The sequence below is a fragment of the Nicotiana tomentosiformis genome, chromosome 12 (assembly GCF_000390325.3).
Source record: "Nicotiana tomentosiformis chromosome 12, ASM39032v3, whole genome shotgun sequence".
Taxonomy (NCBI): Eukaryota; Viridiplantae; Streptophyta; class Magnoliopsida; order Solanales; family Solanaceae; genus Nicotiana; species Nicotiana tomentosiformis.
In genome coordinates, this window is record NC_090823.1 from 57,866,239 (window position 1) to 57,882,929 (window position 16,691).

Below are 16,691 nucleotides of genomic sequence, written 5' to 3' on the forward strand. Positions count from 1 at the left end.
AATCCTAAATCTATTTTTAATGTTCAGAATTATCTACGTGTTCAGGTCAACAGTTTCGAAATCACTGGTTGCAGTTATTGGGATCTTTGAGCTAAAACAAGATCCAGTAGACGAAAAATGCATTTGATATTCCTTCTAAGTTGTATCACATTTTATGGTGCAATCTGGGTCTTAAATAATCCTTGGCACATATTACTTTCTCAAATCCAGAGGAAAAAGAAGCGAAATTAAGTCTTGCACCAGCCAAACAAATCCATACAACATAATTCCATACTTACCTACATACATCAATTCATTAAAACAAAGACAGAGACTTACAACCAAAAAAACTACAAAGAAAATTAAACCTCATCCAATAATTGGTGAAGTGGAAGTGAAAGTCACAGAAACGTTCGGCAGATTAACAGAAGTGATCTAGCTTAAATCAAATTAAAACTAAAAAGACTGCTACAACTGCAGCAGCCACTACTGTTCCAGAGATTGAAAGCTGGGGTCCGTTCTTGAATCCGTTGGAGGAATCCTTTTTAGTGTCGGGCGACGATGATGAAGAAGCCCCAGCAGGTGTGGCCACCGGGGTTTTGGACGCAGTAGATGTATTGGTGAAGATGGCATAATCAGGAGAATTTGAAGGAATGTTGAGTAACTCTGCGCTCATCAACATGAAAATTAATACTACTATTACTTAGAGAAATAAGTAGCTAAGAGACATGTTAAAATGCATCACATGATTATGCATGACTTGAGTAAATTTGATGGTAAAAAAGTCTAGTAATAAAATCTACAAAGAATGTTATTGTTAAAAAAAATTTCTACTTCCAGATAACATAAATGAAGCAACATGGACAGTAGAAAAATTCATCTAACTGATTATAACTTGCTTGGGATTGATACATCATATCGTTTTTTGTATTTCCTGTTAACATATTTGTTTTGCTACAACTGAAAAATTCCCTATCTGTTATCTAGTTAGTCCCAAACTCCCAATTGAAGCAAAGTTTTGGAACTCTAGAGAGTATGTATCCGCATACCAAATGCATTATCTTCATCCATTTTATTTCAAAAATGGACTTTCTATCTTTCAGAATCACTAGGGTTTTCTACTCTCCTTTCACTTATACCAGACTTTAATTGTTGGCACGAGTCAAAATGGTAACGTGTGAGATGTCACCGCCACACATTCTTCTCTACACTTCGTTTACCGGTCAAAAAAGGCCGACGAGCTCCAAGTAACATATTCTTTTATTGCAAACCAACATTTTTTCAAAGTTCAAAATCAATGAGATGGTCCATATGTAATTAATGACAACTGACACGCCCAGAGTTTTAAAAGGTGTTTTCAGGGCAAGTCTGGGGCTAGGCGCACCAAAAACGCCCTGAGGCGATGGTGTAGGGGCGAAAGTCTCAAGAGGCGTACGCCCAGCAATTTGGAGCATATGCCCGGGCGTTCGGGGCGTACGCCCGAGCGTTTGAGGCGCGTTTTTGTAGTGAGGCGTAAGCCCTAGAGACTTTTTCAAATTAAAACAAAATTTATTGGATAAGTCCTTCATATAGTACCCAAATTCTCAAAAGCCTTCTTGTAATTACTCAAAAGTTTTAAAAATGAACTGAAATGTATTAAATTTAAAAGTTAAGACCCTTTTTTATTGATTAAGGCCCTAATTTATGGTCTTTCCAATTCTTTATTTTGTTCGCTAGTATGCTAGTATCTCCCAAAATAATGAATATTCAATTTTTTTTACAAATACAAAGAGAACTCCATTCTCCTTCATAGCAGCAAGTTCAAAGTTCAAAATGCAGGTCGCATCCTTTTTGTTCCTCCATGTAGAAAATTTTATTCTTTTCCACTCAAGTTACTTGTGCTTGTAAGTAGCATATAATAAATTATTTTGAGTAGTTTTTTGTGGGGATGAAGCACATCTATATATATATATATATATATATATATATATATTTTACATATTTATAGTTTTCTTTAATTTTTATGAATTTTTACCTGTTTATACATATTTACTGCAATGATATTATTTAATAAAATATTAAAAATTAAATACTCATGGGGCTTACGCCCCGTGCCTCGGGGCTTTCGCCTCGCTGAGGTATATGTAAAATACCTCGCTTACGCCCACGCCTTTTAAAACACTCATACAGACTAGAAAGGTAGATTCAATTCATTTTAAGAAAAAAATGAATAACCAAAATGACCAAGTGTATTAAATTCGATCAGTGTTAAAAATGACTTATCCTATACCCTATATATGGATAATGTCCATGCATGGTGAAAACTAAGGAACAAGAAAGGCAGAAAAATGTCAACATGAGTGAGCGTTTCCTAACAAAATGTCATTGAATCAGTTAACCTAGATTTTAAGAATTGACTTAGTTCAACTTCGATAAACATTTTTCAGTTGCTTCATGTTTACTGTAGCAACAATGAAACAAATTATTTAGAAACAGACCGTTTTTCCAAACAAGCTTTTGTTCCCCAGGGATATACGTTCAATTACAATTCCTCTGTTTCAATTTACGTTTATACGTTCAATTACAATCCCTCTGTTTTAATTTATGTTGATACATATTTATATTTGAAAATAATTTCACTTTAGACTTTTCAATTTTTTCCATTGTCTTTAATGAATAGCTCTTATTACCGCACAAATTGAAAGTACCACGAAAGCTTTTACATACTCTTTAAGCTTGTAAGGTTCATATTTTTCTCTTTTCTTTATAAATCCTGTGCCGATAAGAGGAAGTAGCTCTTAAAAACAATTCACAGCACACCCAGTAAGTCAAACAACGTGCTAGATCACCAAAAGGAAATAAGAATTGTTAGGGTTTTACCTGAATTTTAATCTATTATGACTCTCGGGAAAAAAGAATTTAAAAGGAATAAATCTCTCTTTTCCTGAAGGAGAAGTTTTGTACTCTTATAAAATAACCGTTTTCTTCTCATGACAAGAACAACAACAATAACCTCTACAATGAGTTTTGTGTAGCTCTCAATATTTTTTATATTTTTATACTAGGTTTTATAGGTAGGTTAATTGACCAAACCTCATTATAATATCCTATTTTAGTATAATTCTTTTGTGATCTAATTTGTCCACCAAGCTTTGTATTGTTAGCTTCCGCATATACCATGTTATTTTCGATCCCAACAAGAGTTACATGGAAAAGAATTCACATAGAAAAAAGATAGGGAGATAAAAGAAACTACTAATACAGTAAGTATATACACTGTTTGTGTACAAAAATATTTTACACTATCATCAAATTTAAAAAATAGCATAAAGCTCTTTTATTTTTTTAATTATGTGACAGGTAGAAGTTAAACTGAGTAAGAGATTATCATGTTATACAAGAGAAAGCTTACTAGGGCAGTTAGAGATGCTGGCATTACTGAGCTTGCAAGCAGAAGGAAGCTGAAGCAATTTATCTTCTTGAATGCCCATGCTCTTCAACTCTGGACTTGATCCTTTATGTATCTGTTCTATTATGTAACAAAGACAAACCGGGTCCTCATCTTTTATATCCTCCGCCGCATCGCAGCACTCCTTCGACGGCGCCGGTGCTTTCCCCGTCGCGTAAGTTAAACACGCCGCTACCTTTTGAAATTCTGCCCCACACTTTTGACTAAGGCTTTTGTCATCATCTCCATTAGCCAACCCACATGAAAAGACCATTAAAATCGCTAAACCGATAAATTTATATGCACTTCTCATTTTCTCAGCAACTTGAAAAAGGAGGAGGAGGAGGAGGATTTTTTGTAGCAAAATGTAGAGGTTTATTTCTTGATAATTATGGGGACAGTGTGAGTTTGGGCAGGAGTGAAGTCTTTGTGGGGGTTATAAATAGGAGTTATTAATGCATAGATGAATTAATGGGCCGAATAATAAAGATGGGTTGGTAGTTGGACCGTAATGAATGACACAATGGGCTGGTTGTCAGCATGTGAAGCGGGATGGTCTTAAATGAAAGTTGATCTGTCGTATCTCAATCTGATTACGCGTGATTGCGTTGGGTTTTCATGAGTTTATCACTACACTCGTCTTTTACACTGACCTTTTTTTCCGGAAAATTAACGGAAGTCCCCATTCGGCCCAAAAAAAAAAACAAAAACCCAAAAATATTTATTTTAAAAGATATTAGCATATCTCATATCTGTTTATAAAAAGCTATTTACAAAATACTGAATTGGTATATATGTTATATATCTTCTGATATACAATTCACATGTTATACACCTTAATAGTACACAACAACGTGATATGCAACTATTCACAATTGCATTGTCTAATTTTGCAAGGGGCGAACTTTGTAAATGATATACACAGGTCATTTTTTACTCCACTGCTAATCATGTAAAAGTCTCTTTTTTTTAACTATTATATTCGTAATTTATTGGTTTGAATAATTTGAATTCGCGCCACATAAGTTTGTTAGAAGGGTACTATTTGCCCTTTGTGTGATATCGTTAATTAAGAGTGCCCTTTATCTAATAAGTTCATATAAAAATAGTCAGTTTAAAACTTCAAGTTAATAAGCAAGGCCTTCTCACTGAAGCTTAAGCATTTACTTTTTTTAAAATAAAAAAAAAAGTTTGAGACTAATATTAACTTCCACGTGATTTAAAAACAAGGTAAAAGTTCATGAGAAGAAAATGATTCCATTTGATCATAAAAGTTCTTTATTCCTTGAGGTTTTTTAATTTCTAATGTTCAAATTACTTGATGAGTTTGCTCAATTTTTACGATGTGAAGGTTGTCTTTAGTTAGGTGAAATATTATAATGATGTAGTGAAGGTTGAGGCAAAACAAAAAGAAAAAATTACTCTTGTACTATCCGCCTAGAAACATGTTTGTCCTCCATTAAAAGTTGAACAATTTTTGTCCCTGCCGTCACAAAAGTAGTATGTTAATAGTTAGGCTAACTTTTGCCTCTTCCGTTATAAAAATGGTTCACATTTGCTCTTATTTTGAAATCCAACTAGGTTCGTCTTTCACACATGACTTCTTTTTAAATCAAAATTCAATATTTGAAGTTAACTGATTTAACTATTTAGAATTCGGCTATGTAAGCTCTACAAAGAATAAAACTTGCTTACATATGGTTCTTATCCGATATGGTTCGGGTAAAAAACGGATAATGAAAAAATGGATAAATTATTCGACCCGACTCATATTTAAAACGGATAAAAAATGAGTTAATCCGCGGATAATATGGGCCAGGACTTCTGGCATATGATCACTTTTGGGAGAACTCTTAGTCTCCCTAACTTGAGAAACCCCCAATCTGAGGCTTTACAAATGTAAAAGTTAGACCCATTGGTTATCCATTTTCTAAATGAATAATATGGTTCTTATCCATATTTGACACGTTTTTAAAAAATTCATTATTCAACTCATTTTTAGTGGATAATATGGGTAGTTAACTATTTTCTTTTAACCATTTTGTCACCCCTAGTTCAAATCAATAAGCTAGGATGCTTCTTCACTAGAGTTAGAAACATTTATTTTTCTAGTTAGATACCATTCTAACTCCTGCATGATGAAAAAGGAAAAAATTTCATAGACAAAAATGAATCAATTTGGTTGTAGAGATTCTTTACTCCTGGAGTTCAAACTTAGATAACTCTAGTTAAAGAGTACGAATCTTTTTATTATTATTATTATTCGCTTTCTAAAAGAATACGAATCACAACCACCACATTCCTAAATTTTTGGCAAAATGGCCTCCTGACCACTTAAACTTGCACCAGATTGTCAATCCGGTAAACGAATTTAAGAATTTCTCAGTTTAGCACCTTTACTTTATAGAATAAGGACTAATAAACATATTCGCCTGAGCGTGTTTCTCAATCGCTATGACATAAATGACATGTTATATGCTTAACCTTTTATAATTTGACATATGTAATTTGCAGGTCCCACTTTTTTAATTCCAATTTATCAAATTTTTAACTTAATTTTTGTTCTTTCTTTTCTCCTCCACTATAATTTAGACCAGCGAGAAACTCATAAACTAGCAAAAAACTCAATTTGGCTGGAGAATTCACCAGTAATGCCTTTGGATGGCAATGAATAGTTCGCTTTCCGTGTTTGTCTACTTTTTTAATTTCTTGTCATCATCTCCACGCAAACACCTTTTTCCATTTAATTCCAACAACCTCAATCACCATATCCATCGAAACCCTCCTTCCCACTAAACCCATTGGCATAGAGCAAACATATCAGAAATAGCATTTCAACCCCGCCGTTAATTGTTTTCTTAGAAAAAGGAAAAGAGAAGAGCATTGACCAGATCGGGAAGCTTCTAATAGTGACCAGATCGGAAAGTCTGATGTGAAGAACGTACTACAAAAAGAAATACTCCAAACACTTAATGTGAAGAACAAAGCCTTCTTTGTCTCCAGAACTTCATCACAAAATCAACATCCCTATCAGAATAATGACCAGATCGGAGAAATTGATGTAATTTTCTTCTGCCAAAATTTATGTTGTGGGTTACCTTCTCCTCTCTAGATCCTTATACTAAAAAAAAGAGCTCTATTTCCTTTTCAATTAAAGGTTAATACCGAAAAGAATGAGAAGGGGTAGGAAAAAAGATTTGGGTGATGGATGGAATACAAAACGAAAAAGATAAGGGAGAAGGGGTGGAACGAAGGAGGTGGGAGGAAGAACAGGGGAAAAAGGTGCATATTTATTCTTTTTATCTTTTGTTTTATATTACTAATAGATTTTTATTTATTTAATATTTTTTTATCCAAACTACTATATTCATGCGCTATTTAAGTGTGATTTGCACGCAGTTTCGTCATGTCAGCAATGTTTCCTCCACGTAAGCATGGTCAACGGTCAGAGGTATTTATTAATACTCATTTCGTCAAGTACAAGTGTTCAAATAAAAAATTTATAAATTTATCTACCGAGCTGATAAATGGGTATAAATTTAAATGGACCGGGGCCATTTTACCTAAATTTTACATTGACTCAACAACACATGGAAACTTACTTTAAGTATGATTCAGCTCTGCACAGAAAGCTATAGTTAGCACTTTATTTTCCTTCGTTGAAGAGTTCAAACATAGTGGAAACTTTATCTATACGTGTCATTAATTTTCAAGAAGCGGTTTTTTTCCTTTTACATGATAACACGCGGCAATAGGAGAGACCTCACTAGATAGTAGTAAGTCTTATGTACGGTGAGATTCCTGATTTTTAGCTAGTCGGTGTTGGAGTTATTATATCTACTTTGAAATTCTACGGCTTTAGTTCTTGTTATCTTTCTTTCAAATTTTTCTAAAAAAAGATTAGTTATGTACTATTATTTTTTTTTCCAAAGTTGTGTATTAATATTGGCTTTCCTAGCAAGTAGACGTTCGGCGCCATCACTATCCCGCGATTGGAATTTTAGGTTGTGACAAGTTGGTATCAAAACACTAGGTCGCCTAGGTATCACGAGTCATGAGTAAGCTTAATAGAGTCTGGATGATCGGTATGGAGACGTCTGTAGTTATCTTCTAAAGGCTATAGGGTTTTAGGAAACATTTCACTTCTTCCTTACTCTGTCATGCGACTTTATTCTATCGCTAAATTTTGAATCATCCTATTCTTGTTCTCTAACGGATGGTGAGTACACGCACAACATCTACGTCGGGTCAGGAATCAGAGCCCTAGGTTGCTTCCATTACCAGGGGTAGAGGCCGGGGCCTAGGAAAAGGCAGAGGCATGGACAGAGCTCAGCCTAGAGCACGTGTAGAAACACTTATTGCAGAGCCTAAGATCGAGCAGGAGGAGGAGGTCCCTGTTCAGATCATGCCAGTTAAACAAGCTCGGGTCCTGGAGGAGTTTATTGCTACCCCGGTACTTTAGGACGCTCTAGTCCACTTAGCGGGCCTTATGAAGAGTGTGGCCTAGACCAGTACATTTCTTGTGGTACCAGCTCTCTCTTAGGCAGGGGGAGGATATCAGACTCTCGCCACTCACCCACCAGATTAGATGGCTCACGGATATCAGACTCTGGCCGTTCCGCTAGTAGGAGTAGTTCAGCCTATTATTGCTATACAGTGCGAGGAGAGGCCCACGATGTATTCTGAGGGGCTGAAGAGGTTGGATATGTTCACTAAGATATTTCCTATTCGATTTGGTAGTACAACCTCTGAGGACCCACAGAATTTCATAGACCGTTGCCATGAGGTACTGCGCAACATGGGTATAGTGGAGTCTAATAGAGTCGTCATCGCGGTATTTCTGATGTACAGTTCAGCCAAGAGGTGGTTGGAGGACTATGTTCGATACAGACTAGTTGATTAGCCTCCACTCACTTGGGATTAGTTCTCACAACTATTCTTGGAGAAGTTCATCCCTTTTACTTTGAGAGATGACTACCGGAGCCTGGTTGAACGCCTCCAGCAGGATAACATGATTGTTACCCAGTACGAGACTAGATTCGTGGATTTAGCTCGTCATGTAGTTATCTTGATCCCTACTGAGAGGGAGAGGGTGAAGAGATTCATAGATGGCCTTAATTTTGGTATCAGGCTACAGATGGCCAGGAAGAATAAGGATGATATTTCCTTTAATCGGGTTGTAGAGATTGCTAAGCGGATCGAGATGATTCATGGTCAGGGTAGAGAGGTGGCATTTGAGAAGAGGCCTCATCACTTTGGTGGTTTCGGTGGTGCCTCGTATGGAGGTAGGGGTTCATTTGGTAGAGGCCATCCTCCCAGGCCGATTTACTTAACGCTTCAGGTATCTTATAGTGCTTCAGGTAGTCATGGTTCTTATGGGTCTCATCCTGAGCAGCTAGCCTACAATGCACCTTCAGCTCCTATTAGTGCACCTTTGATTCAGGGTTATAAAGGTGGTTATTCAGGTCGACAGGATCAGTTCCAGGGTCAACAGTCACAACAACTGAGGACTTATTATACTTGTGGAGATCTGAGGCACATTGCGAGGTTTTGCCCTAGATCACAGAGCAGCATGCCACAATAGGGTACTCGTGCCATGGTTCCGGCATCAGTGTCACACCCTAACCTTGAGAGGTGCGTCTGGCACATGATGCTCGAAGGCTCGTGCGTACCGACGTTCATACTTGGACCTTATAACATAGAATCTGGGCCAACAAGGCCCCCAAGTAATAGTACTATGGTTAAAATGCACATAATTGACTGTGAAAGAAACTTTAGCATTAGAAAATACATTTTTATATACGTGGAAAACTGTTGCCGACAAGGCCATTACAATATTTACATACTTCCAAACACTGGTCTACAAGCCTCTAAGAGTATCATAACACCTAACTTGGACAGGATAGGGCCCCACCGTACTCAAAATGTTTAGAGCATATGCTTCAGTACCTATTAACTTCTAGACAGGTACTGTGAATTAGTGGAGTACAACGACCAATCAGCTGGAACAACACCTTACTGGGGAGGAACGTCACCGGGCCTATCTGTACCTGTGGACATGATCACATCGCTTAAAAGAAAAGGGTGTCGGTATGGATAATGTACTGAGTATGCAAGATTAAGAAAGCATATAAATCAAGGACAAAACATAGCATAGGAGATATGAATACTCGATTTCAACAAGATTACCAAAGAAAAGCCATCGGGGGGGGGGATAATCGGTGGGAACTATAAACCATGAATCATGAATGTATGCAAGATTTTGTAAAAGTCAAGCCAGTCATTATGCATTACTTGTAATATATATATATATATATATATATATATATATATATATATATATATATATATATATAGGCAATTTTTATCACTCCATACCCGGCCTCATAGATGGTTTGGTTGTACCCGGATACACAAGGGCTCGGTAACCTCACATATCACATCATCCATACCCGAACTCATAGAGTAATCGGTCGTACCCGGGCTCAGAATTTCTTGGCTGTACCCGGTCTCAGCGAAACTCAGTGTAACCGGCCTCAAGAGGACTCGGTAACCTCACATCACACATCGTTGTACCCGGCCACATAAGGGCTCGGTAATATCTCATATCATGTCTCATCATATCCAACTAATCCGTGGTTGAACAATAGGTGCCATACACGACAGTCTATAGCGCGACTCGGTAAGGTAATATATATAGCCGTTTCAAGGGATAAGAAGTTTAAGATAAGAATGAATCATACTCCCCGACCACAGGATACCAACTGGAAACATTATAGACTTCAAAATAAATGCCACTGGAAAGTATGTACAAGAGTAGAACAACATCATTGAGAAGGACCCAGAACAACCAAATTCTATAATCCATAAATCCTTTAGAGGGAGGGAGAGAGAGAGAGAGAGAGAGAGAGAGAGAGAGAGAGAGAGAGAGAGAGAGAGAGAGAGAGAGAGAGACTTACACCAACTCATGCCAATAAAAACATTTGCCCTACATACCCTGTTGAAAAACTAGCTAGATTATTTTGTCTCCAACGAGTCTTCAATATCACAAAGCAGTAGATATTACAGTGATGATTCTAAGCTTTTTCATGCTAGATCCTACTAAAATCGCCTTCTGACTCAATCTATTCTACTTACGACTTCAAGAGGGATTTGAGAGCATATTGGGTGAGTTATGGAGGGTGATACTCCTAGAATCAAAGAGAATGAGCCCCACTACCTTTATATACATGTACTAAGTATAGGAATTTATGCTGCTCCACATGAATAATCGGTCGCCCACCCCATTTGCAGCACCTGGTGACAACTGGTGCAAGTCTAATGAATGTGTTGCATCTTTTGCCCTCAAACGCGTCACCGGTTGATTGGCTGCGCTAGAAGCCACACTTATCAAGCTTTATTTAGGTGTGAGGTATAACATTATCCCCCCTTCGGAACGTTCGTCCTTTAATGTTGGATCGTAGTTACTTCTTGTAAACTTCTTTAGTCTTCTAGGGTCGTGCCCACATTGGTGGCTTCGTTATTGTCTCCCGTGTCATGGAACAAACAGAGGTACCTGGATATCATATCTTCTTCAGCTTCCCATGTTATTTCTTCTACTCTGTTTTTCCTCCAAAGTAATTTAATAGAAGCTACCTTTTTAGTTCGCAGCTTGCGCACTTGATGATCTAAGATGACCACTAAAATTTCTTCATAAGTCAGGACCTCTGTGACTTGAATGTCTTCAATAGGGGTAATACAGGATGGATCACTCAAATACTTTCGAAGCATAGACACATGGAATACGGGATGCAGTGCCTCCAATTCTGGGGGAAATTCAAGCTTATACACTACTTGACCAATCTCTGAATAATTTGATATGGTCCAATATACCGGGGGTTGAGTTTGCCTTTTTTACCAAATCTCATCACGCCTTTTATGGGAAACACTTTGAAGAACACCCAATTTCCTACTGTGAACTCTAAACCTTGTCGTCGGGTATTTGAGTAAGATTTTGGCCCGCTCTTAGCGGTAAATAATCGACTTCAAATCGTCTTCACCTTTTCTACAGCTTGTTGTACCAACTCAGGACCTAATAACTTTGTTTAACCAATTTTGAACTAGTCGATAGTAGATCTGCACTTCCATCCATATAGGGCCTCATATGGTGCCATTTGAATACTGGCATGGTAGCTACTGTTGTAAGAAAATTCGATGAGCGGTAGATGATTCTCCCAACTTCCCTTGAAGTCTAAAACATAGGCTCGTAACACGTCCTCGAGTGTTTGAATAATGCGTTCGGCCTGGCCGTCTGTTTGTGGATGGAAAGCTGTACTAAGGTTGATCCTTGTACCCAATCATTTTTGGAATGATCTCCAGAAATTAGCCGTAAACTGGGCACCTTTGCCCGATATGATAGATATCGGAACCCCATGAAGTCAAACTATTTCCTTAATGTATATCATAGCGTAATCTACAACAGAGAAGGTGGTCTTAACTGGTAGAAAGTGGGCTGACTTGGTGAGTTGATCCATGATAACCCATATCAAATATTCGGCGTGATTTTGGTAACATGGTAACAAAATCCATGTTGATCATCTCCCATTTCCAGGTTAAAATTTCCATACTTTGCAGCAATCCTCCAGGTTTCTGATGTTCAATCTTAACTTATTGGCAATTTGGACACTGAGCGACATATTCAACAATGTTCCTCTTTATGTCATTCCACCAGTATAGCTGTCGAAGGTCATGATACATCTTGGTTGACACGGATGAACAGAATATCGTAATCGATGAATAACTGCCATGATTATCTCTCATAGTTCTTTGACATCGGGCACGCATAGCCGATTTTTATATCTAAGGACCCCGTATTCAGATAACTTAAACATCTGGCCCCTTTGAGAAGGGCTTTTCCTTATTTTCACCAAGGCTGGATCTTCAAATTTTTGTGCCTTTACTTCAGCTACTAGCAAGGATTCGGCGGCATTTCGAATCGTGGCTCCTCCACTAGGGTATCAATCTTACACTTAAGTTGGTCAACCGGTAAAAGTCTTTTGTTATCTCCTTCTTATGCTTTTCCACGTGCCGTAGACTGACTTAATGCATCGGCCACATTATTTGCCTTCCTGGTTTGGGATAGGATATCAATATCGTAATCCTTTAATAATTCTGACTACCTTTGCTGCCTTAAATTCAACTCTTTCTATTTAAAGAGGTGCTGCAGACTCTTATGATCAGTGAATATATCAACATGGACTCCATATAGGTAGTGCCGCCACATCTTCATGGAAAATATAATAGCTTCTAGCTCGAAGTCGTGAGTTGGGTAATTTTGCTCGTGTTTCCTTAGTTTCCTCGAAGCATAAGTAATGACTTTCTCATGTTGCATAGAAACACTACCCAATCCCACTTTAGAGGTATCACAATATATAACTTACCCCTCGGGTCCTTCAGTAAGAGTGAGAACTGGTGGCGGGGTTAGCTTTTCCTTTAACTCTTGGAAGCTCTTCTCACAAGCATCGATCCAAATGTCCAGTTAAAACATAATAATTCTCAAAATACGAAAATAAGATGTATTTTTGGTTGAGAGATCATTAGCACCAATATACCACCGTATTTTTAGCACGGAGTTTGATCACGCCTGATCGGCTAGGCCATCTCCCCACGAACAATATGGTTTGACATGTGGTACAAAAGAAAGGTGTTACAAAGAGTAGTACCACCATGTGCGCAACATGGCGTCCGATCTCCACCCGATCAGCTAAGGCGCCTTCCCATATATGCCGTGTGGGTTGACTTTTCCAATTCATAACTATTTTCAATCTCATCCCAATTAAGAGGAATAATCTCATCCTAAATAAGGGAAATAATCACAATCCACTCCTACACCGGAACGTGTAGTTTCGGGTATGGGCCTTATGACCCACCCTTCCTCGGTTTACTAATGATACTCTCAAAAATATTTTTGGTTTGCACACAAGGAAAACAAAAGCACAAATATATTTACCTCATCATCTTTCACATTGTATAAAGTTCCACTAGTATTTTCAACCAATCACAACAACAATATTTTCTTGGCTCTTTTGGTCATTCACAAGATTCTTTATTCAAGGCACGATGGCCATATTTAAATTTCCACACTTTCATATCTTTCCTTCCATGGATCATAATCACAAATATCAACATATATAATATTCTAAAAATCACAACTTTAAGTTCACTGAAAATGAAGAATTTAAGCACAATAGATTTCTTTCCAAGAAATGGAGTAAAATGATTGGCAATCGAAGCGCAAGTTAAAATCATAAACAAGTAGCACAACATTTATTCTTGAAATAATTTTCACCAAAGAGGGCAATACACAATTTTCACTGACGAATATGTAAGAACGCAAAACACATTGATAATACTTACAAAGCATAACATTAGTTAAAACAGCCACATATGTGCACGCCTGGAGTACATAAGTTTTTAGGCAATTCTACTTTTGAAGTCATTTTAAAACAGTTAAATCAAGGCTTATTCTTAACTTCTCTCACATCATCTAATTTCATTGGCACCACTAGCCACAAGTATAGCTTTCATTCTTAGCCCGTTGGCCACACTCTATATCCTCAATTCACTTATTTCATTTTTAGGCATTTTTATCGATTATCAACAACAAGACATTTTCAATCAAGATCTTAGGTACACATATGAGCAATTAAGAGTCTTAAGCATATTGAGTTTTTCTCACATAATTTGGCATACTAGCTTTCATTTGAAACACGACTCAAAGCCGTAACATTTTAATACGCAACCCATACTTTGAACATATATGTTTTGACATAAGGCTCATTCAAAATAGTCAAGTTTATAAGGGATAACCCGGAACATAGGAATTAGGAACTTGAGCCAACCATACTTGAAACTTACGGGAATAGCATGAAATTCAATTCTAAGAGAGTAATTTAGCCAACATACCTCGCTTGGAGCTTTCCTTAAACTACTACAACATTCCAAAAATCCTAGCAATCCTAATCTATTTTGAGACATAACAAAATTGAACACAAATTAGGAAGATATTCATGGTCTCAGCTCATTTGAGCATTTTATCAAACACTAGATGTGCAAATTTGATTACAAGGTCCTTGTACAAGATTTCCTTCTTCTACAACCCAATATTTACTTATTTGAGCTCAACAGTCTTCCCACAAACCTTATTGTCACATGCATGTATAAATATTACTCTTACACCCAAGAATCATACTCCCAACCACCCACCTTTTACCCCAAACTCGAAATTGAAGACTAGGGTTAGAACCTTACCTCTTGAGTAAAGATCTTATGATATTTCCTTGTTGGATTTCAAACCTTGGAAAAGATCTTGATAAACAAAGGACTTGAGCTTCTTCCTCTCTCTAGAACACTCTCGCTTCTCTCTAAAAATATTAGATTTTTGCCTTCGTAATGAGCTCCAAAGGCTATTTATCAAAATGGGGTCGGGTTATAAAAATAGGAAAATGGACCACGAAAGTGAAGCCCAAAAACTGGGAATGGTCAGGGTAGGTCTGCGACCGGTCTGTGATCGCAGAACGGACCGCAAAATGACCCAACAAAATTCTTCAAGCCAAATCTGTGACAAAAATGCAGACCGCAAAACTACTATGCGATCGCATAATGGACAGCAAAATGACCTTCAAAATTCAACAAATTTATGCTCAACTCTGCGACTATTATGCGGTCCGCAAAATGGTTCTGCGGCCGCGAAACAGACCGTAGAATTGCCTTCTTCTGCCAAAACTTTCCATCAACTCCTCAGTGCATTCTTCAACTAAAAAAGTCCGAAAACGTAAGCCTACCTCGGCACCACGAAACCTTAAATTCCTTGGCAAAATTTTACGGGGCCTTACAATATTGGGCATGGACTGGTTGTCACCATATCATGCTTTCTTGGATTGTTACGCCAAGACTGTGACATTGGCTATTCCAGGATTGACTCGATTGGAGTGGAGATGGACTCCTGGTCATTCCACTAGTAGGGTCATTTCTTATGTGAAAGCTCGACGCATGGTCGAGAAGGGGTGTCCGATATATTTGGCCTATATCTGTGATCCTAGTGTGGAGGTTCCTTCCATGGATTCGATACTAGTTGTGCGCGAGTTTCCAAAGGTGTTTCCTACAAATTTACCAAGGATGCCACCCGACAGAGATATCACTTCTGCATTGACTTGGCTCCGGGCACTCAGCCCATTTCTACCCCACCATACTATACAGGCCCAGTTGAGTTGAATGAATTGAAAGAGAAGTCTTAGGATTTTCTTGACAAGGGATTCATTAGATCTAGTGTGTCGTCTTGGGGTGTACTGGTGTTGTTTGTGAGGAAGAAGTATGGAACGATGAGGATGTGGATAGATTATCAGTGGTTGAATAAGGTCACTATCAAGTACAATTATCCATTCCCGAGGATTGATGACTTATTCAATCAGCTTTAGGTTGCCAGGATATTTTCCAAGATTGACTTGAGATGTGGCTACCACCAGTTGAAGACTAGGGCACCGGATGTCCCCAAGACAACTTTTTAGACTCGGTATGGTCACTACAAGTTTCTAGTAATGTCATTTGGCTTGACTAATGCCCCAACAACCTTTATGGATTTGATGAAACGAGTGTTCAAGCCCTATCTGGATACCTCTATGATTGTCTTCCTTGATGATATTTTGGTTTACTCCTATAGTAGAGAAGAGCATGAGCAGCATCTCCGGATCATACTTCAGATGTGAATCATCAATTTATGCCAAGTTTTCAAAGTGTTAGTTCTGGTTGAACTCGGTTGCCTTTTTGGGCCATGTTGTATCTTCCGCGGGCATTAAGGTAGATCCTAAGAAGATTGAGGTAGTTGAGAGCTGGCCTAGACCTACTTCAGCTATAGAGATTCAGAGCTTCTTATGCGTGGTGCTTATTATTGCCGGTTTGTGGAGGGGTTAACTATCTTAGTCCTATTGACTAAGTTGACCCAGAAGGTTGCTCCTTTTAGATGGTCCGATGAATGTGAGATGATCTTTTAGAAGCTCAAGACTGCATTGACTACAACACCAATATTGGTGTTGCTTTCCGGTTTGGGATCTTACACCATGTATTGTGATGCGTCACATATTAGGATTGATACGATATTGATACAGGACGGTAGGTTGATTGCCTATGTGTCTCGATAGTTGAAGGTTCATGAGAAGAATTATCCTATGCATGATTTAGAGTTATCAGTCATTTTTCACGCACTGAAGATTTGGAGGCACTAGATTTATGGCATTCCATGTGAGGTCTA

The 16,691-nt window shown here is 37.9% G+C and overlaps 1 protein-coding gene across 1 annotated transcript; it reads right to left on the reverse strand.

Moving 5' to 3' along the window:
• Positions 1–218: 218 nt before the first annotated feature.
• LOC104113207 (non-specific lipid transfer protein GPI-anchored 1) lies at positions 219–3,832 on the reverse strand. Its single transcript, XM_009623315.4, has 2 exons — positions 3,371–3,832; positions 219–645 (listed from the first exon to the last, which is right to left on the reverse strand). The coding sequence occupies exons 1-2, from the start codon at positions 3,717–3,719 to the stop codon at positions 425–427; spliced, it is 570 nt and encodes a 189-aa protein (XP_009621610.1). The 5' UTR covers positions 3,720–3,832; the 3' UTR covers positions 219–424.
• Positions 3,833–16,691: the final 12,859 nt, after the last annotated feature.

Bases quoted from the DNA above. Each gene is read 5' to 3' on its own strand.
- LOC104113207 (XM_009623315.4), bottom strand. From the start codon at position 3,719: ATGAGAAGTGCATATAAATTTATCGGTTTAGCGATTTTAATGGTCTTT. The intron at 646-3,370 runs GTAAGCTTTCTC...TGATGAGCGCAG, and splicing joins CAGCATCTCTAACTGCCCTA to AGTTACTCAACATTCCTTCA.